At 40.0% G+C, this 17,879-nt stretch overlaps 1 protein-coding gene and 1 pseudogene across 1 annotated transcript in view; both read left to right on the forward strand.

Annotated features, from left to right (window-relative positions):
* LOC145417177 (nicotinamide phosphoribosyltransferase-like) overlaps window positions 1-15,060 on the forward strand; it is a 33,044-nt gene extending 17,984 nt beyond the window's left edge. The window contains exons 6-12 of the mRNA XM_080285955.1: window positions 663-743; window positions 1,960-2,119; window positions 3,586-3,743; window positions 4,101-4,215; window positions 5,033-5,115; window positions 6,650-6,835; window positions 14,718-15,060. Coding sequence (XP_080142081.1) covers window positions 663-743; window positions 1,960-2,119; window positions 3,586-3,743; window positions 4,101-4,215; window positions 5,033-5,115; window positions 6,650-6,835; window positions 14,718-14,852 — 918 coding nt within the window. The 3' untranslated portion in view covers window positions 14,853-15,060. The remainder of the gene's footprint in view (window positions 1-662; window positions 744-1,959; window positions 2,120-3,585; window positions 3,744-4,100; window positions 4,216-5,032; window positions 5,116-6,649; window positions 6,836-14,717) is intronic.
* Window positions 15,061-15,445: 385 nt separating this feature from the next.
* Window positions 15,446-15,565, forward strand: LOC145417293 (5S ribosomal RNA; annotated as a pseudogene).
* The last annotated feature ends 2,314 nt before the right edge of the window (window positions 15,566-17,879 follow it).

The following is a 17,879-nucleotide window of genomic DNA, read 5'->3' on the forward strand; positions in this document are numbered from 1 at the left end:
GGGTTAGGGTGTCTGTCTGTGGATAGATAGATAGATATAAAGTCCATCCACCATCTCTACATAGGTAAGCTTGTAAAATCCAGTGTGTTAAGGAGAGAACATAAACTTCATTCTTGTGTTTACCTTCTCACCAATATTACAGTATGTGCCTACCGAATAGTATGAGTTTGGATCTAGAAACAAGAAAAGGGAAATATGAGACTGCTTGTTCTCTATGAGCATGCAGTCCTTCACATTGCTTCCTACCTTGTCCCATTTTTAGGTGAGGTCATGGATCAAGATGACGATGATGATGATTACTTGTTTGATGTCACTAAATGTCTCTCTTAGTACTGTTCAGTAATTTAGAGTACAATTCTGATGTGTGGTTTTGTTTCAGACTTATTCACTGTAATAACATGATCTTGGACAATCTTTATTCACCTGTAGAAAGACCTCGCCGTTTCAAGGAATTCAAAAAGGCTGCATCTAACCCTTCCAGCTTGAAATCTCTCTCCCAAGCTCAGTAAACTGTCAGTGGGTAGCAAGAATAAAGTATAAAAGACATCCGCAGGCTGAATAGATTAAGTAGTTCTGTATAGTTAGTGTGTGGAAGTAGTGTATTTATATGTAAGCTTGTGAAGAATTACATCACTGCATTTTCAGCTGTATTCTGTTTGCAGCTACATGATTTTGGATACAGAGGAGCTTCTTCAGTAGAAAGTGGTGCTATTGGTGGTGCAGCCCATCTGGTGAACTTTAAGGTAAGATTGTTTTTTTTAGGTAACATAGTATCTCCCTCTCCACCCCCAATTTTTCTTTTTTTTCCAATAATGCTGTTTTTTTCTGTTACTTTTGGAGGCAGCACTTTTCCTAAGCTTAGAATAAAAAATTTGGCAAGCCAGTATGTGATGCTGGGGACTTTAAGTGTTACAGCTGCATGATGCTTACATGAAGGAGTGTTAGTGCCAACTTTAACATGGATATGAGACTATAGTGTGGCATGAAAATGAAAAGTCAGGAGTGAGAGCAGTGGAAATGGGACTGCTGATGAATGTATGTGGAGTACAGAGAGTGGATAGGATACGAAATAATGTGATTTGTGAAAGGTGTGGAGTGAGGAAGTCTGTGGACACCAGAATCAAAGACAGTGTACTTAGATGGTATGATCATGTGGAGAGAATGGATAACAATAGAGTGATGAATAAGGTATATGTGAGCGAATTTGAAGGAGGGAAGAGACGAAGTAGGCCAAAGAGAAGGTGGATGAATGTGTGAAGAAGAGAGGTTTGGACGTTGGTGGGGCTAGGGAACTGACAAGAGATCGAGCTGGCTGGGTGAATATTGTAAGGTGAAGCACATAATCAGGGATTTGTCACCTCTTTTTAATGTGGCACCGTCCAGATTGACTCTGTCAGATACTGTACTTTTATTTGAAGCTACAGAATGTGGTGAATGTTTCTGGCAAATCACATAGGGCCAGGATTCCGGGGGCTTGAATGATGGGTGAATGGAAGCGTGGCCCATTGGATTGGGCAAATTTGGGCTGTCTGGACGTTGCTACTCCTTACCCTGCCCTAGGGTGGGAAAGGAGGTCCGAATGATGATGATGGTGATGATGAATAAAGTACCATTTCTATTTATAAAGTTGAGTTATTGGTTTTTCCCAGTTTATAGTACCAGTTATATGGTAAGTTTTTGATATTTAAACAACATCCCTGACTTCCAGGACTAACTTTACTTGCTGTGTAGTAATCCATTCAGTCATTTGATGTATTTATATTTTACGCATGCTATGAACAGGCTTCTTTTTTTGGCATGAGGTAAATTTTTGGAAATGAAAGGGTTGGATACAGGCTTTTGCTAACTGCCGCACTGCAAGAGATCTCACCCAAAATTAAATAAAATCATCTGGAGAGAGCAAGAATAAAACAGGAAATACCATACATCACCAGATTTTTTTTTTTCCTTCCCCCACAGGGTACGGACACGATAGCAGCGGTGGCCCTCCTACGAAAATACTACCACTCTCCCATGGGTGGCTTCTCCATCCCTGCCTCAGAGCACTCCACAGTCACCACCTGGGGGCGTAATGGGGAGTCTAGTGCCTTTCGCAGTTTTCTCGAAGCCTTTCCCAACGGTAGGTGACAAATATTTAGGTGTATGATAATGAGGGATTGAGTTGAGAGGGGAGTGAGTTGGGGGGAGGGCAGTCAAATGGTGGGGGAACAGAGCAACTTGGAGGTGTTCTGTCTGCAGCCACCCTGGCTATAGATAGATATATAGATGATAATGATTTTGTTTATGATTTCAGCCTCAGACTTTTGTATATCATTCTTCTTATCTCCAGACAGTTTATTCTGCCCAGGGTTGACTTTTCTAACTAGAGGAGATGGAAATAGAAGTAGATTTGTCCTCAAGCTGAAGTTGTGTTTATTGTGAGGGGAAAATAACTTCCGTCCGGCTCGTGGACTCTCTCCAGACATAGAAAGGGTCTAAGTTGGGTTGTAAAAGTTGTTGTTGCCTCAGGCCCATCTGTATTGTCAAGCGGGTAGAGTGCAGGCTTAAGTTACCTTCCTCCTGCAGTCCACCACCATCCTTTTGGGGGATAGGGAGGGAGTTAAGGGACTTTTGTGTAATTGGACAGTGGAGCAAGTCATATGATGCCCTCCCCAGCACCATGAAGCTATTGAATCTTTACTGTGCACACATCATCTTTATGTGATTGTTATTTCCTCCATTTGAGCAACACAGGCACCATCAAATCAACAATCAGGATTGGATATAACCCTCACTAACCCCATCACCTCCAGAGTGCTTTCCGAAGCTTGGAATAAAATCTTATGTGGTCAAAGAGTCAGAGTTAGAGAATGGCACCTTGTCATATTCCATTTGGGAAATTTTGTGTTTGTGATGAGCTGCCCTGGAATGTAATGTGATTCTGTGCCAGATAGATAATTGGCAAGCCATTTTTTCTTGCTATGCTCCATGTTTATGTTTTATATCTTAGTGATTAGTTGGCATTGGAGGATGGCATTGAAGGCTTTATTTATGTCTTGTTCTTGTGAGGATTGTGCATTGTGTAGGTGTCACAGTGTTGGTGCTATTTGATAAGTGTGTGAGGTGTTTGTGGAATGTAGTGCTGTAAATCCATGTTGTGAAGGAGCAAGGGGAACATGAGGTGTGACTTTGTTGAGAGTGAGGCATTCAGTTGCCTTGAATGATGTACTAAGTAGTGTCATGGGTCTGTGCAGAGAAGGATGTGTTGGGTGCTTGCTTGGTGTAAGTGTAATGATAACTGTTCCATGCTTCCAACTCTGCTGTACAGTATGATAATTGTATTTGATGATATACTGTTCTTGGAGAGGGATATTTTCACCTAGTAGCTCCAGTATGACCAAGTGGCTGTACTGCCTGGCTATACAAATGCCCATCATCTTCCTCTCCCCTGAAAGAAGATGGAAAACTGAAAAAGGTACATACTAGCTTACAGTAGACTAGGTTGACATTTCAGATGAGTGCTGGGCTGCAGTGACATGAAGCACATCAGTTACTTTTAAGCTTCCTACAAGGATGTTGACACTGATTTTTTGTTTTGGTATCAAGGTACAATTGCGTGTGTGAGTGATTCATACAACATCTGGGAGTGCTGTGAGAAGGTGTGGGGTGAGGAACTGCGGGACATGGTGGTGAAGCGAGGTCGAGAGGGAGGTGCTGTGTGTATAAGGCCTGACAGTGGAGACCCAGCATCTGTGGTGCTTAAGGTATGTATTGTATTAGCACTAAGCTTTGATGTCCATGTAAATCCAGTTATGAGGATAGAGAGAGCGAGAGAGTGTTTGCCATCCATTTATCCATCATCTAGTCCTATGTTGCCCAATGAGGAGTGTAGGAACCCAGGGCTAGGCAAGTTGGTCCTGACATTTAAGATGAGAGGGTGTGTTTGCACCATTTGATATTTGTAGATTAAGTGGAGCCTACACCAAGGAGAGTAACAATGCCATACTGTATTTACTGTGTGTTTTATATCAAGGTTGTGATTGACAGAGATTATTGCTGTGTTTTCTTTTTCATTTCTGCAATTAATACTTCATATACTAATTGAATTTTTTACATTCCAGTGTTTGCAAATCCTCGGCAATGCGTTCGGAACAACAGACAACTCCAAAGGGTACAAAATGTTGCCTCCATATCTTAAAATTATCCAGGGTGATGGCATCTCATACAGAACTATAGGTAAGCGTCAGTGTTTTGTGTGTGTGTAGGTGGTAGATGGTGGCGACCATCATCCACTCACTTGATGTAGTGCTGCCTACTTCTTCCTTAGCCTTTATCATTCTTTTTCTGTGCCTGCCCTCTTCTCTTCCTATTTCTCCCATCTTTCCTGTCACTTCTTATTGCTTTTCTTTCCTTTACAGGTGGCTTTACATTGAGTGACAAGCCAAATGGTTTCCTGTAAGCCAAGAAACCACTTACAACGCTGGGTGGTAACCATATAACCAAACCATACGTGCTCCCTACGTGTCAACAAGTGGGTTGGTGGAGGGTTAGTGCCCCTCCTCATCAAACAAATAACTCAAAGTCATATGGCCACCCCTTACGGGATTGTGGCGTCTGGCAATAGATAGATAGATAGTGTGTGTGTGGAGTAGTATGGTTATGGGGAGGGGGTGGGGTATGGGGGTTTAGGGGTGTGGGGAGGGATATTTTTTTGTGGGTGTGTTGTTTACTTTATTCATCAGGTGTATGTGAAATTCCTGTATAGCATTAGGAAAAGTACCCTCCTAGAAAATATGAGCAGATGATTGTATTTGTGAAGTGGAGCAGGGGTTGTGGGAGCTTTTAACTGGTGTGTGAATAAATGTGCAGTTAATTCCACTGGACCTACTCTTGCTAGTTCCCCCACTTTGTACATTCTCCGTTCTTCTTTCTAAGTCCTTCCTCACTCCATCCTTTACTTGAAATAATAAGTTAGGATGGTGCTGATCCTTCTTATTCTGTTGCACTTTTCTGATCTAATGTTTAACTGACCATACTTTGCTCTGTGTTTCAGGAACCATATTGGAAAACCTGAAGAACCATGGTTGGTCTGCTGCCAATGTTGCTTTTGGTAGTGGAGGAGCATTACTTCAGAAGGTATGTATTTTGACTACCCCTTGTTGTTAACCCCCATTTCTGTGTGTGTGTGTGTGTGTGTGTGTGTGTGTGTGTGTGTGTGTGTGTGTGCGCGTGCATGCTTACCCATTTGTTCTTACCTAATTGTATCTTTACAAGAATGAGTCAAGCTCGTACTGTCCTGTGTGTGTGTGTATGTGTGTGTGTGTGTGTGTGTGTGTGTGTGTGTGTGTGTGTGCTTACCCATTTGTTCTTACCTAATTGTATCTTTACAAGAATGAGTCAAGCTCGTACTGTCCTGTGTGTGTGTGTGTGTGTGTGTGTGTGTGTGTGTGTGTGTGTGTGCTTACCCATTTGTTCTTATCTAATTGTATCTTTACAAGAATGAGTCAAGTTCGTACTGTCCTGTGTGTGTGTGTGTGTGTGTGTGTGTGCTTACCCATTTGTTCTTATCTAATTGTATCTTTACAAGAATGAGTCAAGTTCGTACTGTCCTCTGTGTGTGTGTGTGTGTGTGCTTACCCATTTGTTCTTACCTAATTGTATCTTTACAAGAATGAGTCAAGCTCGTACTGTCCTGTGTGTGTGTGTGTGTGTGTGTGTGAGAGAGAGAGAGAGAGAGAGATTGATTGATTGATTGATTTCACATAACCTGTAAACTGACATACCTCGACAGTGGTTTTAGCTGTGAGTACGATTTACCCCAGTAAAGACCAATAACCAGTTTAAGTTATTATTTATTTTATTTTTTCATCATTATGGCTAAAGTGCCGTACATAATGACTGGGAATTATGTATACTGGTACCCTTATTTCAGCATGCCATCTTCCATCTTTATTCATATACTGGTAACTTGTCTGTGAATAAAAATTAAAGTATATTTTTTTGTGTTTGCTGAAAAAAAAAAATCCCTCCATCCATCATCCAATCCTATGTTGCCTCATGAAGAGTAGAGGAGCCTGGGGTTAGGCCAGTTGGTCCTGACATTTAAGATAAAAAAAAAAACTTCAGGCAAATGCAGTGACAAACTTGTGGCATATGTCACTCTTAAATTTTGTACATAAACTTAATCGCATTCTTTATTAGCCAGTATTACCAAAAACCCTTTGAGTTTTTTAAAATCATGAGACAAGATGGTTGATTTCCCATAGTCAAAGGTACAATGTAATCCGCACACAATAGGTATGTGTTATTTCCATTTATTCATGGTGCTTCCAGATGACTGTGTTCAATTTACAATAGGTCTCTCAGTGTTCAAGGGATTAGTGAAGACTGTATCTAATCCCTCCAGTTTGAACAGTCATAAGTGTAAGAATTTAGTTTTATGATTCAGCTGTCATCAGTCCCTTCACCACCAGGGCTCTTATATAATATTGTCTGGTATCTGCAAGAGTCAAGGAATTCGTGGAGAAGGTTGAGGGAGGCCATTGTTCAGTAGTGGACTTGTAATGGCAGATGATGATGATGATGATGATCTGCAGGAGTAAACTAAAAAAAAGAACTGAAAATGATGACGATGATGGTGAAGAAAGTAATGAACACTACTTATTCCCAGGTTGATCGAGACACCCAGAAGTGTGCCTACAAGTGCAGCCATGCGACCATCAATGGTGAGGGTGTTGACGTTTACAAAGAGCCAGTCACAGATCCAGGCAAGACCAGTAAAAGGGGGCGTCTGGCACTACATCACCTCGGTGGATCGTACACAACTGTACAGCACGCCGAGGCCGACCCCAAGCTGGTTAGTCACTTAATTTTGTCTCATTTCTTTTCAGTCCATTATGTAGAGTCAGATTCTAAAGTCAGTTCACCTCTTCTGTGTCTGTTTCATCTCTGTCTGTACAGCATGCCCTTCTATTTTATGACCAGCTGTTTAAGTATTTAGCATTGTAGAAAGCGTATAAGCGAGAAAAAGAGTCGTATAACGAGAAATTATGACCAGCTTTACAAGTATTTAGTGTTGTAGAAAGCACGTAAGCAAGAAAAAGAATCGTATAATGAGAAATTTGGCATCACAGCAGTCGTAGAAGGAAAAAAAAGGTTAAACAATAAAGGTTCTAAATTCTTATTGATCCCATAGGTGAATGATTGTATAATGAACAATCATGTAATGAGGGTGGACAGAACTGTAATTAAGTGCATATTATCATCCATTTATGGGTCAAAATTTTCTCCATTATCCACTACATCTCCTTCAGGCATTTATGAATCCAGTGATGAGAAATGAGCAGGAGAGGTGAACTGATTTTTTTAGTTGATTGCACAGTAAATCGTTGTTATTAGAATCCTTTTTATGTGTTCATTTTTCTTTCTTTCTTTATTTTTATTTATTTACTGAGGGGGAGGCCAAGGATGAGATGGAGGGATGGAGTGGAGAGGTATATGAGAGAGAGGGGTGTGAACTGGGAGCAGCGCAGTGAAATAGCAGGGGACAGTGCAACATGGAGGCTATTTGTTTGTGGCCACCCCTTACGGGATTACGGTATCCGGCAATAGATTTATTTAGCAGGGCAGTGAAATGGCGGGGAACAGGGCGACATGGAGGCTATTTATTTGCGGCCACCCCTTATGGGACTACGGCATCTGGCAATAGTTAGATAGATTTATTTTTTTTGCTATTAAGTCAAGCTGAAGTGGCAGAAATTCCATACTAAAATTCTCCATTAAAATTCCTCTGTCGCCTGTAAAACTTATTTGCCAGCTTAACCCCTGTGGATGGTGTTATTTATATGGAAAGATGGCGATGTTTTTAGAGCATATCCGAGACATGGGATAAGGACTACCCATACCAGGCATATTGTATTTTATTTATGCATTGAGTACACATTATGTCCCATGTTTTTATTTTGGTGAGTACGTTTTTTATATTGCATTTTGTATTGATTGATTGATTGATTTTTCTGTCTGTAGATATCTAGAATACTGTATGCTTTGTTTCTGGTACCGGTACTGTATTGGCCTTTTTTTTTTCTTTCTTTCTTTTTTTTCTCCATGCTAGGTACTCTGTTGCCTCTTATGGTTTTCTTAATGACAGTGTACTCTCTCTCTCTCTCTCTCTCTCTCTCTCTCTCTCTCTCTCTCTCTCTCTCTCATGTTGCTTTTTCATACATCCTTTTTGCTATGAACTCCACAGTAAGCTATACGTACTTGCATATTAAATCTCTATTGCTACTTATAAAAACAGATTTACTGGTTCTTCTGTATGGTAGTGAGACCTGGGCAGTAAAGGAAGATATTCGCAGGCTCAAATGTACAGAAATGACAATGATTAGGTGGATGTGTAGTGCGTCCTTGAATGCAAAGCCTGAGAGGACAAGGTTTATGATGGAAGAATTGAGAGGAAGTATGGAACTGGAGTGTATTGGTGTTGTGATGAGGAAGGGTAGACTGAGATGGTTTGGATATGTGGAGAGGATGGGGGATGGCAACTGGGTGTGGAAAGTGAAAAGTGTGAACACTGGGGGTTAGGGTTGCAAGAGGCAAGCTGAAAAAGACTTGGGATGAGATGATAGAGTGTGACCTCAGGGATAGGGGACTGAATATGATGGCTGCCAGAGATCGAGCAGCATGGAGAGCTGCCATTATGTAACCAAGGCCAACGCATGTAAATATGTGAGAGGCTTTTAAATGAAACATAACTACAATAGCCTATCCTTGTGCCATTATAACTTCCTGGGTTGTTAAGTGGGGTTGGCTGTTAGCAAATATTGTTCACCTTCAGTTTTTTTTTGTTATCATTACCAAAGTTATATTATTTTCATGCTTTTTTTTTTTCTTATCCAGTGCTACTACAGTGAAATCTTGTTTATTTAGTTTATATATTTAAAGCAGAGGGATTAGTTAACCCTCTCATGGCCATGTCTGTTCAGCAATTTTATACAAACACCAAATTATTTTACTTAGTTGATGGTGAGTCATAGAAGCCTCAGGGTGTTATTGCCCACTCATAGTTGTGCCAGGTATGCTTATTTGGGGTAACAGTGGGCAGTTTTATTTCATTTATGGTGAGTCACATGAATTTTAAACTTAATATGGGAAATTGGGAAAAGAAGATGGTGGTGATGGTAAATGAGAAGCTGAAGGTATGTTAGGGTCCTCCCCCACTTACAAATGGGTTATGCTCCGAGAAACTGCTTGCAAGTCAAAAATGCATTTAAATCATCTAACCAACCCAACATCATAGCCTAGCCAAGCCCACCAAGCCTTTGAAACATGCTTAGAACACTTACATTAGCTTACAGTTGGGCAAAATCATTAACACAATGCCTGTTTTATAATAAAGTGTTGAATATGTCTTGTAATTCCATGTAATTTATTGAATATTTTGCTGTAAGTATAAATTCATAAGTGTGAAAATTTGTAACTTGACTGTTTGTAAGTGAGGGAGGACTTGCATTTTTATTTCATTATTTGTATTATTATTATATCTCATTAAATTGCCATATGTGCTAAAGAGTATTATGCTTATGTTTTATGTGATTGGTTTACTAATTAATTTTTATCTGCCCATTTACTGCATGCCCGGTGATTTACTATATATTGGTTTTTGTTAATCATGGCTTGAAATGCTGTAAAGAGGTGTGAATATTTGAGGCTTCAGTGCTGAATCATATTGACTTTATCATCATGTCTTCATCATTTTTTTGCAGTACTGTGTTTGGAGAGTTAGTGCTTCTCTATGACAGATGTAAACAAGCATTACAAAATACAATACAGTAAGTCATCATTATATGTCAGGGTTGCATTCCAAAATATCCTACATTTTTTCCATACAGCAGTTAAGCTTTGTAGGTAACTGGGGATCTTTATTAGGCAATCATTTTAAAATTTACTTTGGACATAAGGGCAAAATAAAAGTAAAAAAAAAAATTCTCCATGCAGATAATGAGGACTTACTGTACGTTGATCATACATGTAATGATTATTTAGAGCCTTTTTGTAACTCCATAACCCATCCAGTCATCAGTTACTCTTATAACACATTGTTCCTCGTGCTGGTGGGCCAGGCATCCTGCGTCTGCGAAGCAATACAAGCGTCCATCAGGCCACACCTTCACTTCTGCCCATTTCTTGAACAGGGGCGACCTGAATGTGTACCCCCTCTTAACCTCTCCTCCTTTGCCTGTGATAAACTGACTAAGAAGGTCTCAGTCACTTATTTCTCCTCTTTCTGTGGGTTCTATTCCTCCTATGTCCTCTACAGAGATGAGAATTCCATGCCACAGAGAGAACGTCGGGTACATGAGTCAAATTCCGGCGATTCAGTAAACAATCAGTCTTGTATTGGCTCCATGGCATACAAGGCACATTCTAACGGCTCACTAGTCAGTCAGTCTTGCATTAATTCCTTGCCTTTTAAGCAAATGGGATGTCTTCCACCCCAGTCTACAAAACTGAAATACAAACATAAGATTAACAAAAGCACTTGTCTTCCCAATCAAAACACACAAAAAAATACTAGTCTTATTCAGAATACCAAAAATACTCATTGTCTTCCCAATCAAAATGCCAAACATAGTCTTCCCAGTCAGAATACCCAAAACACTTCTTGTGTTCCTGTTAGACCTGCTAAGTTGCCTTCAGTCTCTTACTCCTCTCAGCCTCTCTGTCACATTCCTTCTCATCAGCCTTTGCCACCCACACCACAACACATCACAGAGGCAGTCGTCTTCCAAGCACACAGTCAGGTGGGCAGCTTTGTATCAGGAATGGTATGATAAATGAAGTAGAGTTTTACGAATTATTACTTACTGTACAGATAAAGTTTGAGACAAAGATCTGTATTGATGAATCATGTGCTTCAACTCTGTGGCCTGACAGGATCCATTGCCTGAAAAGCTATACTGCACATCCATATTGTGTTTGATTAGACCCCCCATTCATGCTGATCACTTCAGTTGAAAAGAAGACAGTTAAAATTACATCAGTATTGGCTGCCAGAGGACAGGTTGCAACATGCTGTTTGAGGGCTTCAGTTACTATACTAGTTCTTAGTTTTAAAGTCTTTGTGGTATGATTGAGACTGCTTCAATTCCAAGAGGTCTCAGCCGTGAGGCCATCTGTGGAATGTCCAAAAGGCCTGCTTGAAATGCAAGACTCACCCTGGGATGATCTTACCTTTTACCTGTTTCAACCAAAGGGTCTAGGCTTGTGGTGGCTCCACAGCTATAAAGTTGTCAGCTTAATTAATCCCCTTTCAACCACTTAGACTACATTTATTTTGCAAACCTACCAATGTTTTTATCTGAATGGTATTTGGGAACTCGTGATCCTTTGGGCTTCTCCATCAGTTGAGAATCTTAGCATTTCAAGGGCTGGATTTTAAGAGGCCATTGAATTGGCAGGTTTTAGAATAAAACTCTCCTTTTACTGACCCAAAGATCAAGTACCCTATTACAGCCTTGCCACATATTCAGTTACTTTCCCTTTTTCATATCCTCTGTCATTTTTTAGAAGCAAATTGGGGATAAATGAATGGGAACTCAGAGACAGCTGACGTGCAGGTTGGACAGGGGAGTCTGATATGTATGTACACTTTGCTGACTGGGAAGGTTCACTCTAGGGGTTTATAAAGAGCCAGGCTGATGATATTCACCAGCACTGATTTAATTTTCCATTCAGCAGGACCAGTTAGGATGTAAAGGAACCTAATTTTGGCACAGTGTGATTGTATAACTTTTCAGGCACTAGATCCAAGCAAGTAAATGGAAGATTTTACTGTAAAGCCTGCCATATTGTGTGTTCCAATCACTAAAAACCTTTTTATCCTTTTTGTGTATTTGCACTTTACAGACTGTATTCTGTGACTTGAGGACAGTTTGTTGGCTAAAAATGGATGAGACTGAGGTGCAGTAATTAAAGATCTTTGACCAAACACTTGAGGTCAGCATGTTTACAGTACCTGAATTTTGTTTGTTTTTTGTTCATTTTTGAAGGCTGCAACATGCTTGCATGCATCGGCCTCAGTCACCTAATGATGGCTGTCCATGCTGCTCGATCTCTGGCAGCAGCCCTGTTTAGTTCCTTATCCTTGAGGTCACACTCAATGACCTCGTCCCAGGTCTTTTTCGGTCTACCTCTCTCAACCCAACCCCTAACATTAACACTTCTCACGATCTGCACCCAGTTATCATCCCCCATCCTCTCCACATGCCCAAATCATCTAAATTTACCTCTCCTTATCACAATACCAAAACACTCCAGTCCCATCCTACCCCTCAGCCCTTCCATTGTAAACCTAGCCCCCCCAGGCCTGACACTCAGGGACGCACTGCACATCCACTAATCATTGTCATTTCTGTATGTTTGAGCCTGCAAATATCCTCATTCTTTACTGCCCAGGTCTCACCACCATACAGCATTAAACTTCTAACACATGCTGCATACAAAGATCCCTTAGCATGGAGGGAGAGCTTTCTCAATGTCAGGAGAGGTAACAACTCCCTGAACTTCCTCCAACCACTCCTCACTCTAGCCACAGAGCAAGCTCCAGCCCCACTTCAGCACATAACATGTCTACCAAATAACAGAACTCTTCCACACACTCAAGAGACTCACCAGCAAGTTCAGTCCTTTCACACCTGACAGTATATATATATATAAATGAATTGGCAGACAGTCTTTTTGAATGTTGACAAGCTTCCATTCATGTTGTTACATCACTGTCCTGCCCACACTGCAGTAAAAGTATTGGGCTGCACTATGTTTACTGCCATATTTATAGTTTCAAGTGTTTCCATGTTCATATTACCCATTTATATTTCTACCATATTGTTACTGTTAGTTTACTGTATGTGATACCAGTTTCTATATTTGTTAGTTTTATTTATTTATTTTTTTTTATTAGTGGTAGGTGGTGGCAACCATCATCCACTCACTTGATGTAGTGTTGCCTACTTCTTCCTTAGCCTTTATCACTCCTTTTCTGTGCCTGCCCTCCTCTCTTCCTATTTCTTCCATCTTTCCTGTCACTTCTTATTTTCTTTCCTTTACAGGTGGCTTTACATTGAGTGACAAGCCAAATGGTTTCCTGTAAGCCAAGAAACCATTTACAGCGCTGGGTGGTAACCATATAACCACACCACACAGGCTCCCTACGTGTCAACAAGTGGGTTGGTGGAGAGTTAGTGCCCCTCCCTGTAAAACAAATAAGTCAAATGGCCACCCCTTACGGGATTATGGCGTCTGGCAATAGATAGATAGATAGATAGATTTTTTTTATATTTTGAATGAATTAATGAGTTTTTTTATATGCCATTTTGAAATATGTGCTACAAGTTGAAATGCACAGGTGGCTCTTCTTTTCTCCCTTTGCTTTGTCATATACCGATCCTCCCTGAAGTCCGTGTTTCACCGAAGAGAGAGTGGGGGTTTGGTTTATCAAATATCATCTTGTCACTTTCAGTATTAAGAGAATGGAAGAGAAATTTTTTATGTGGTTTTTATTATTACTCTCTCTCTCTCCCTCTCTCTCTCTCTCTCTCTCTCTCTCTCTCTCTCAGTATACCTGCTACCATCCGAAGCTTTATTTAGATTAGGGGAAATGTTATGTAGTGGAGGGGTGAGGGGTAACTCTTCCAAACCCATGCACTCCAAGAGATGTCCTATAAGCTAGATAAACTCATGAGGTGGTGGGGGGGGGGAACATTATAATGATAAGGTGTTTCTTGTAATGCCAATCCTCATTAATATTTGATCTCACTGCCTGTGTGTATGAATGAGCAGCTTTGTTTCACTCACAAGAATGTTTTGCAAGTTTATATACCAATTCTGATACATTTCTTTTGAGTTTTAGTAGCATTTAAGCCTTTTTGATACACTGCAAGGAAACCAAGTATTGTCTATCTATCTGTCTATAGCCAGATGCCATAATCCCACAAGGGGTGGCGCTTTGTCTTTGAGTTAGTTGTTTTATGGGGAGGGGCACTAACCCTCCGCCAACCCACTTGTTGACACACAGTACAATACATTCATGTCACTGCAAACATAAACATGCAGTCACATCCTAAAAATTCTTCTGGTTAAAAATAATATAACACATCACTCCTTCATCATGTGTCATCCTGTGGTATATTAAGTATTTTTGTCATTTCCAGAGTGTTAATATAGGAGTGAGTTACCATGGCCCAAATTTTTGTCAGTTAAGGAAGCTCCCTGACACCTCTTCCTAAGCCATTTATTTTGCTTCTTACACCTTGTTGTGCTCTTTTCTGTTGCTTAGATCAGTCTAATATCACCATACCCTGCATAAGTAACATAGGAAACAATATAAGGAAGCCATATCCAAACATCCCTAAGCTATTTATTTTGCTTCCTACATCTTGCCGTCCTCTTCTTTGTTGCTTACATCACTCTAATCTCACCATACCCAGCATAAGTAACGTACAGCACTATATTAGCCATGCATATCCAAAAATCCCTAAGCTACGAGTTTCTCTTCTTACACCTTGCCGTCCTCATCTCTGTGGCTTAAATTGCTCTGATCTCACCATACTCTCCACAAGTAATGTACAAAACTATATTAGCCAGCCATATCCCAAAATTAGTTGGTGAGGAAGGGGTGTTAGGGAGCGTCCTTAACCAAACCCGAGAATACAAGCCCACGTGTTACCCTTGCCTTTCAGAATGTATTGGTCCCCGTCTTTGAAAATGGGGAGCTCTTGAAGGACTATACCCTACAGGAGATCAGGGAGCGTGCCGAGCTGTGTCTGGATGATACCGACGTGTTCAAGTTCCTAAAGGAGGAGGAGAAGTCGTAATGATTAGTGGTGACGCCCTTGTACCGGATATATTTAGGGTCATACTTTGGGGTCGGCATCTTCGTCGGTTAAAGAAGCTCCCTAACTCCTTTTCCTAAGCGATTTATTTTGCTTCTTACACATAACTGCCCTCTTCTGGGTTACATAAATCCTTCCGTACTCCGCATAAGTAACATACAAAAGAATATTTACCAGCTGTATCCACAAAGCTCCCTAACTCATTTTCCTTAGCAATTTATTTTGCTTCTTACACCTAACTGTCTTCTTCTGGGTTACATAAATTCTTCCCTACTCTGCATAAATAACATACAAAAGAATATTAACCAGCCGTATCCAAAAATAAATTGTTAAGGATGAGGCATTGGGATGCTTCTGTTTTCATGCTTTCAAAATAGAATGGTAAATTAGTCAGCCACTAGATTCTGTAATGCCATTTTTTCTGTTTGGCTCACTGATATAATGTAAATTTTAAACCAATTTTTATACACAATATTTTACAACAGGACAAGTACCAATAGTCCTCATAGTAAGCTGAAAATATGTTCCAAAATTGCACAGTTTTTTCAATGTATCGGAACAGTGGAAATTTAACTGGCAATTTTAAAGACCACGTTGAGTACACCGCTTCCCGTCCGATCAGCGAAGTTAAGCAACGTTGGGTCTGGTTAGTACTTGGATGGGTGACCGCCTGGGAACACCAGATGCTGTTGGCATAACGTTCTCCCTACGTGTCAAGTGGGGTTGGTGGAGGATTAGTGCCCCTCCCTGTAAAACAATTAACTCTAAGCCCTTGGCCACACTGTTTGGGATACATGGCGTCTGGCAATGAATGAATGAATGAATGAAAAACTTTAAAGAATTATATGGCAACTTAATAACACCAAAAGAGCATCAGACATTGCCATAACAAGGACTCTGTGTACTTAAAATGATAAAATTGTTGGCCATTGAGATTTCAGCTAGATAAAAAGCACAGACGTTTTTTTAAATCATCATGCAGTTGACTTTTCCTTGACTTCTCCTACAAATCATATCTTGGTGGCACAGGCTTCTTAACGTCTCTTGCTTGGTGATTTATTTTGCCTATTGCATCTTAACATTCTCCTCTGTGTTGTTTAACCCTTTGGCTGCAATCTAGTGTTTCGCGGTCATTCCCTTGGATGCCAATCGGCCAGACGTTTAACCTGTATCGTCTTAATATTGACACATTTTCCTCAGTATCATACAGGAGGGTTAAGGTGTCATGTGGAGAATAAACCACTGAGGAAGAGGTGTTGAGGTCTCCAAGAGTCGCTCAGAATGTGGCCCAGAATCCAGTATCTTTACATACACTTTTGTCCTTCGTATGTTCCTATTTAGACTTATCATTTCCACACAAACTTTGCTCATGAATATTCTGGTACAACATGACAAGAAGTGATATTGCCTGACTATCCAGAATTTATTTATCGTGAAAAACTTCAGCGTATATATATTTTTTTTAATTTGATTTTTGTTTTAAGTGGATGGGTAGATTTCTGCTCCCCTGCACATCGATTAACATGTGATTTACTTTTTTGTATCTGAATAGAATTGTTACATTAACCCCTTCTGCCTGAGGACATTGTAATTTTTAGTAATTGTGTGCATGCTAGAGGGCATTATTATTATTATTATTATTATTATTATTATTATTATTTTTGCTTAAAGACATAATTAACTTCTCAAACTATATTCTTGTCATTATTTTTGCTTAAAGACATAATTAACTTCTCAAACTATATTCTTGTCAGAGGACTTTATTACCAGTATTATTTAATATTATATCCTTTCCTTAGGACGTTCGTATTTTCTGTCTATCTCTTTCTATTCCCAGACGCCACAATCCCATAAAGGGGTGGCAGTTCATCCCATAGTTAGTATATTTTTAAAACAATATTCTTTCTTCCTCCAGGTGAGTTAAATTATTATGTAAGCGCTCTCATATTAAAGGGATATTAAAAGACTGTACCTAACCTGTCTATCTGTCTATCTATCTATAGCCAGACACCAGAATCTTATAAGAGGTGGCTGTTTGTCTTTGAGTTAATTGTTTTACAGAGAGGGGCACTAACCCTCTGCCACCCCATACCTAACCTCAGTCTCAAAGTCTCTCTCATGCTGAGCAGACTCCTCTAATGGCAAGAATAAAATAAAATACAAGTAATAGTAAAATAAATAAAATAGTAATTAAATAAAATAGCAGGAATAAAATATAATGTCCTCAGTCTCAATGGGTTAATGCTTTGATTTTAAAAGACAGTTAGGTTTTAGTGTAAAGATATTTATATGTACTTAATGTCGTTATGCACTAGTACTTAAGAGATAACAATTATTTTATTAATTTTTACATAGCTTGTAAGGCTTGTGTTGAGCAATATAGTGACTTTCTTCTCTCAGATAGGTTGTAATATGAATGGCCTTGTTAGGAAGAGAGAGAGAGAGAGAGAGAGAGAAAGTTTGTGTATGTGTGTGTGTGTGTGTGTGTGTGTGTGTGTAGCTAGATGAGATGGAGAGTGTGTGTGTGTGTGTGTGTGTGCATGCGTGCGTGCATGTGTATGTTTGGAATATGACAACCAAGCATGCAAAATACGTCTCCTCTAGCTTTCTAATTACACATGATATTTCCTCTCTCTTAGCCCCTCCAATCTCTTACCATGTTGTATATTTCTTTCTCACTGCCTCCAGACCAATAGGAGAGACTTGTGAAGCTGGGAGGGTTGGATATAGCCTTCCTTAACCCCTTCACCACATGAGGTCTCTCAAAAGCTGAGTCAGTCCGAAGGTAGCAGAAAAAATCAAATACTAAGCAACAGAGTGAGGTGGTTTTAAGTCATCTGGCAGTAGAAACAGCAAAAAAAGTGGCTGTAGGAAAGATTTGATGAATAACTCCTAATTTCCCTTGTATCAAATGGTCTCTGTATCATTGTGGATGAGGTCTGGACTGTATACCGTACCTACTCCTTTCAGTATCATGACGTTTTTTATCCGTATAGCCAGATGCCTCAA

This window comes from Coenobita brevimanus, chromosome 109 (assembly GCF_032717465.1).
Source record: "Coenobita brevimanus isolate Jiangsu-jjx chromosome 109, ASM3271746v2, whole genome shotgun sequence".
In the NCBI taxonomy this organism is placed as follows: domain Eukaryota; kingdom Metazoa; phylum Arthropoda; class Malacostraca; order Decapoda; family Coenobitidae; genus Coenobita; species Coenobita brevimanus.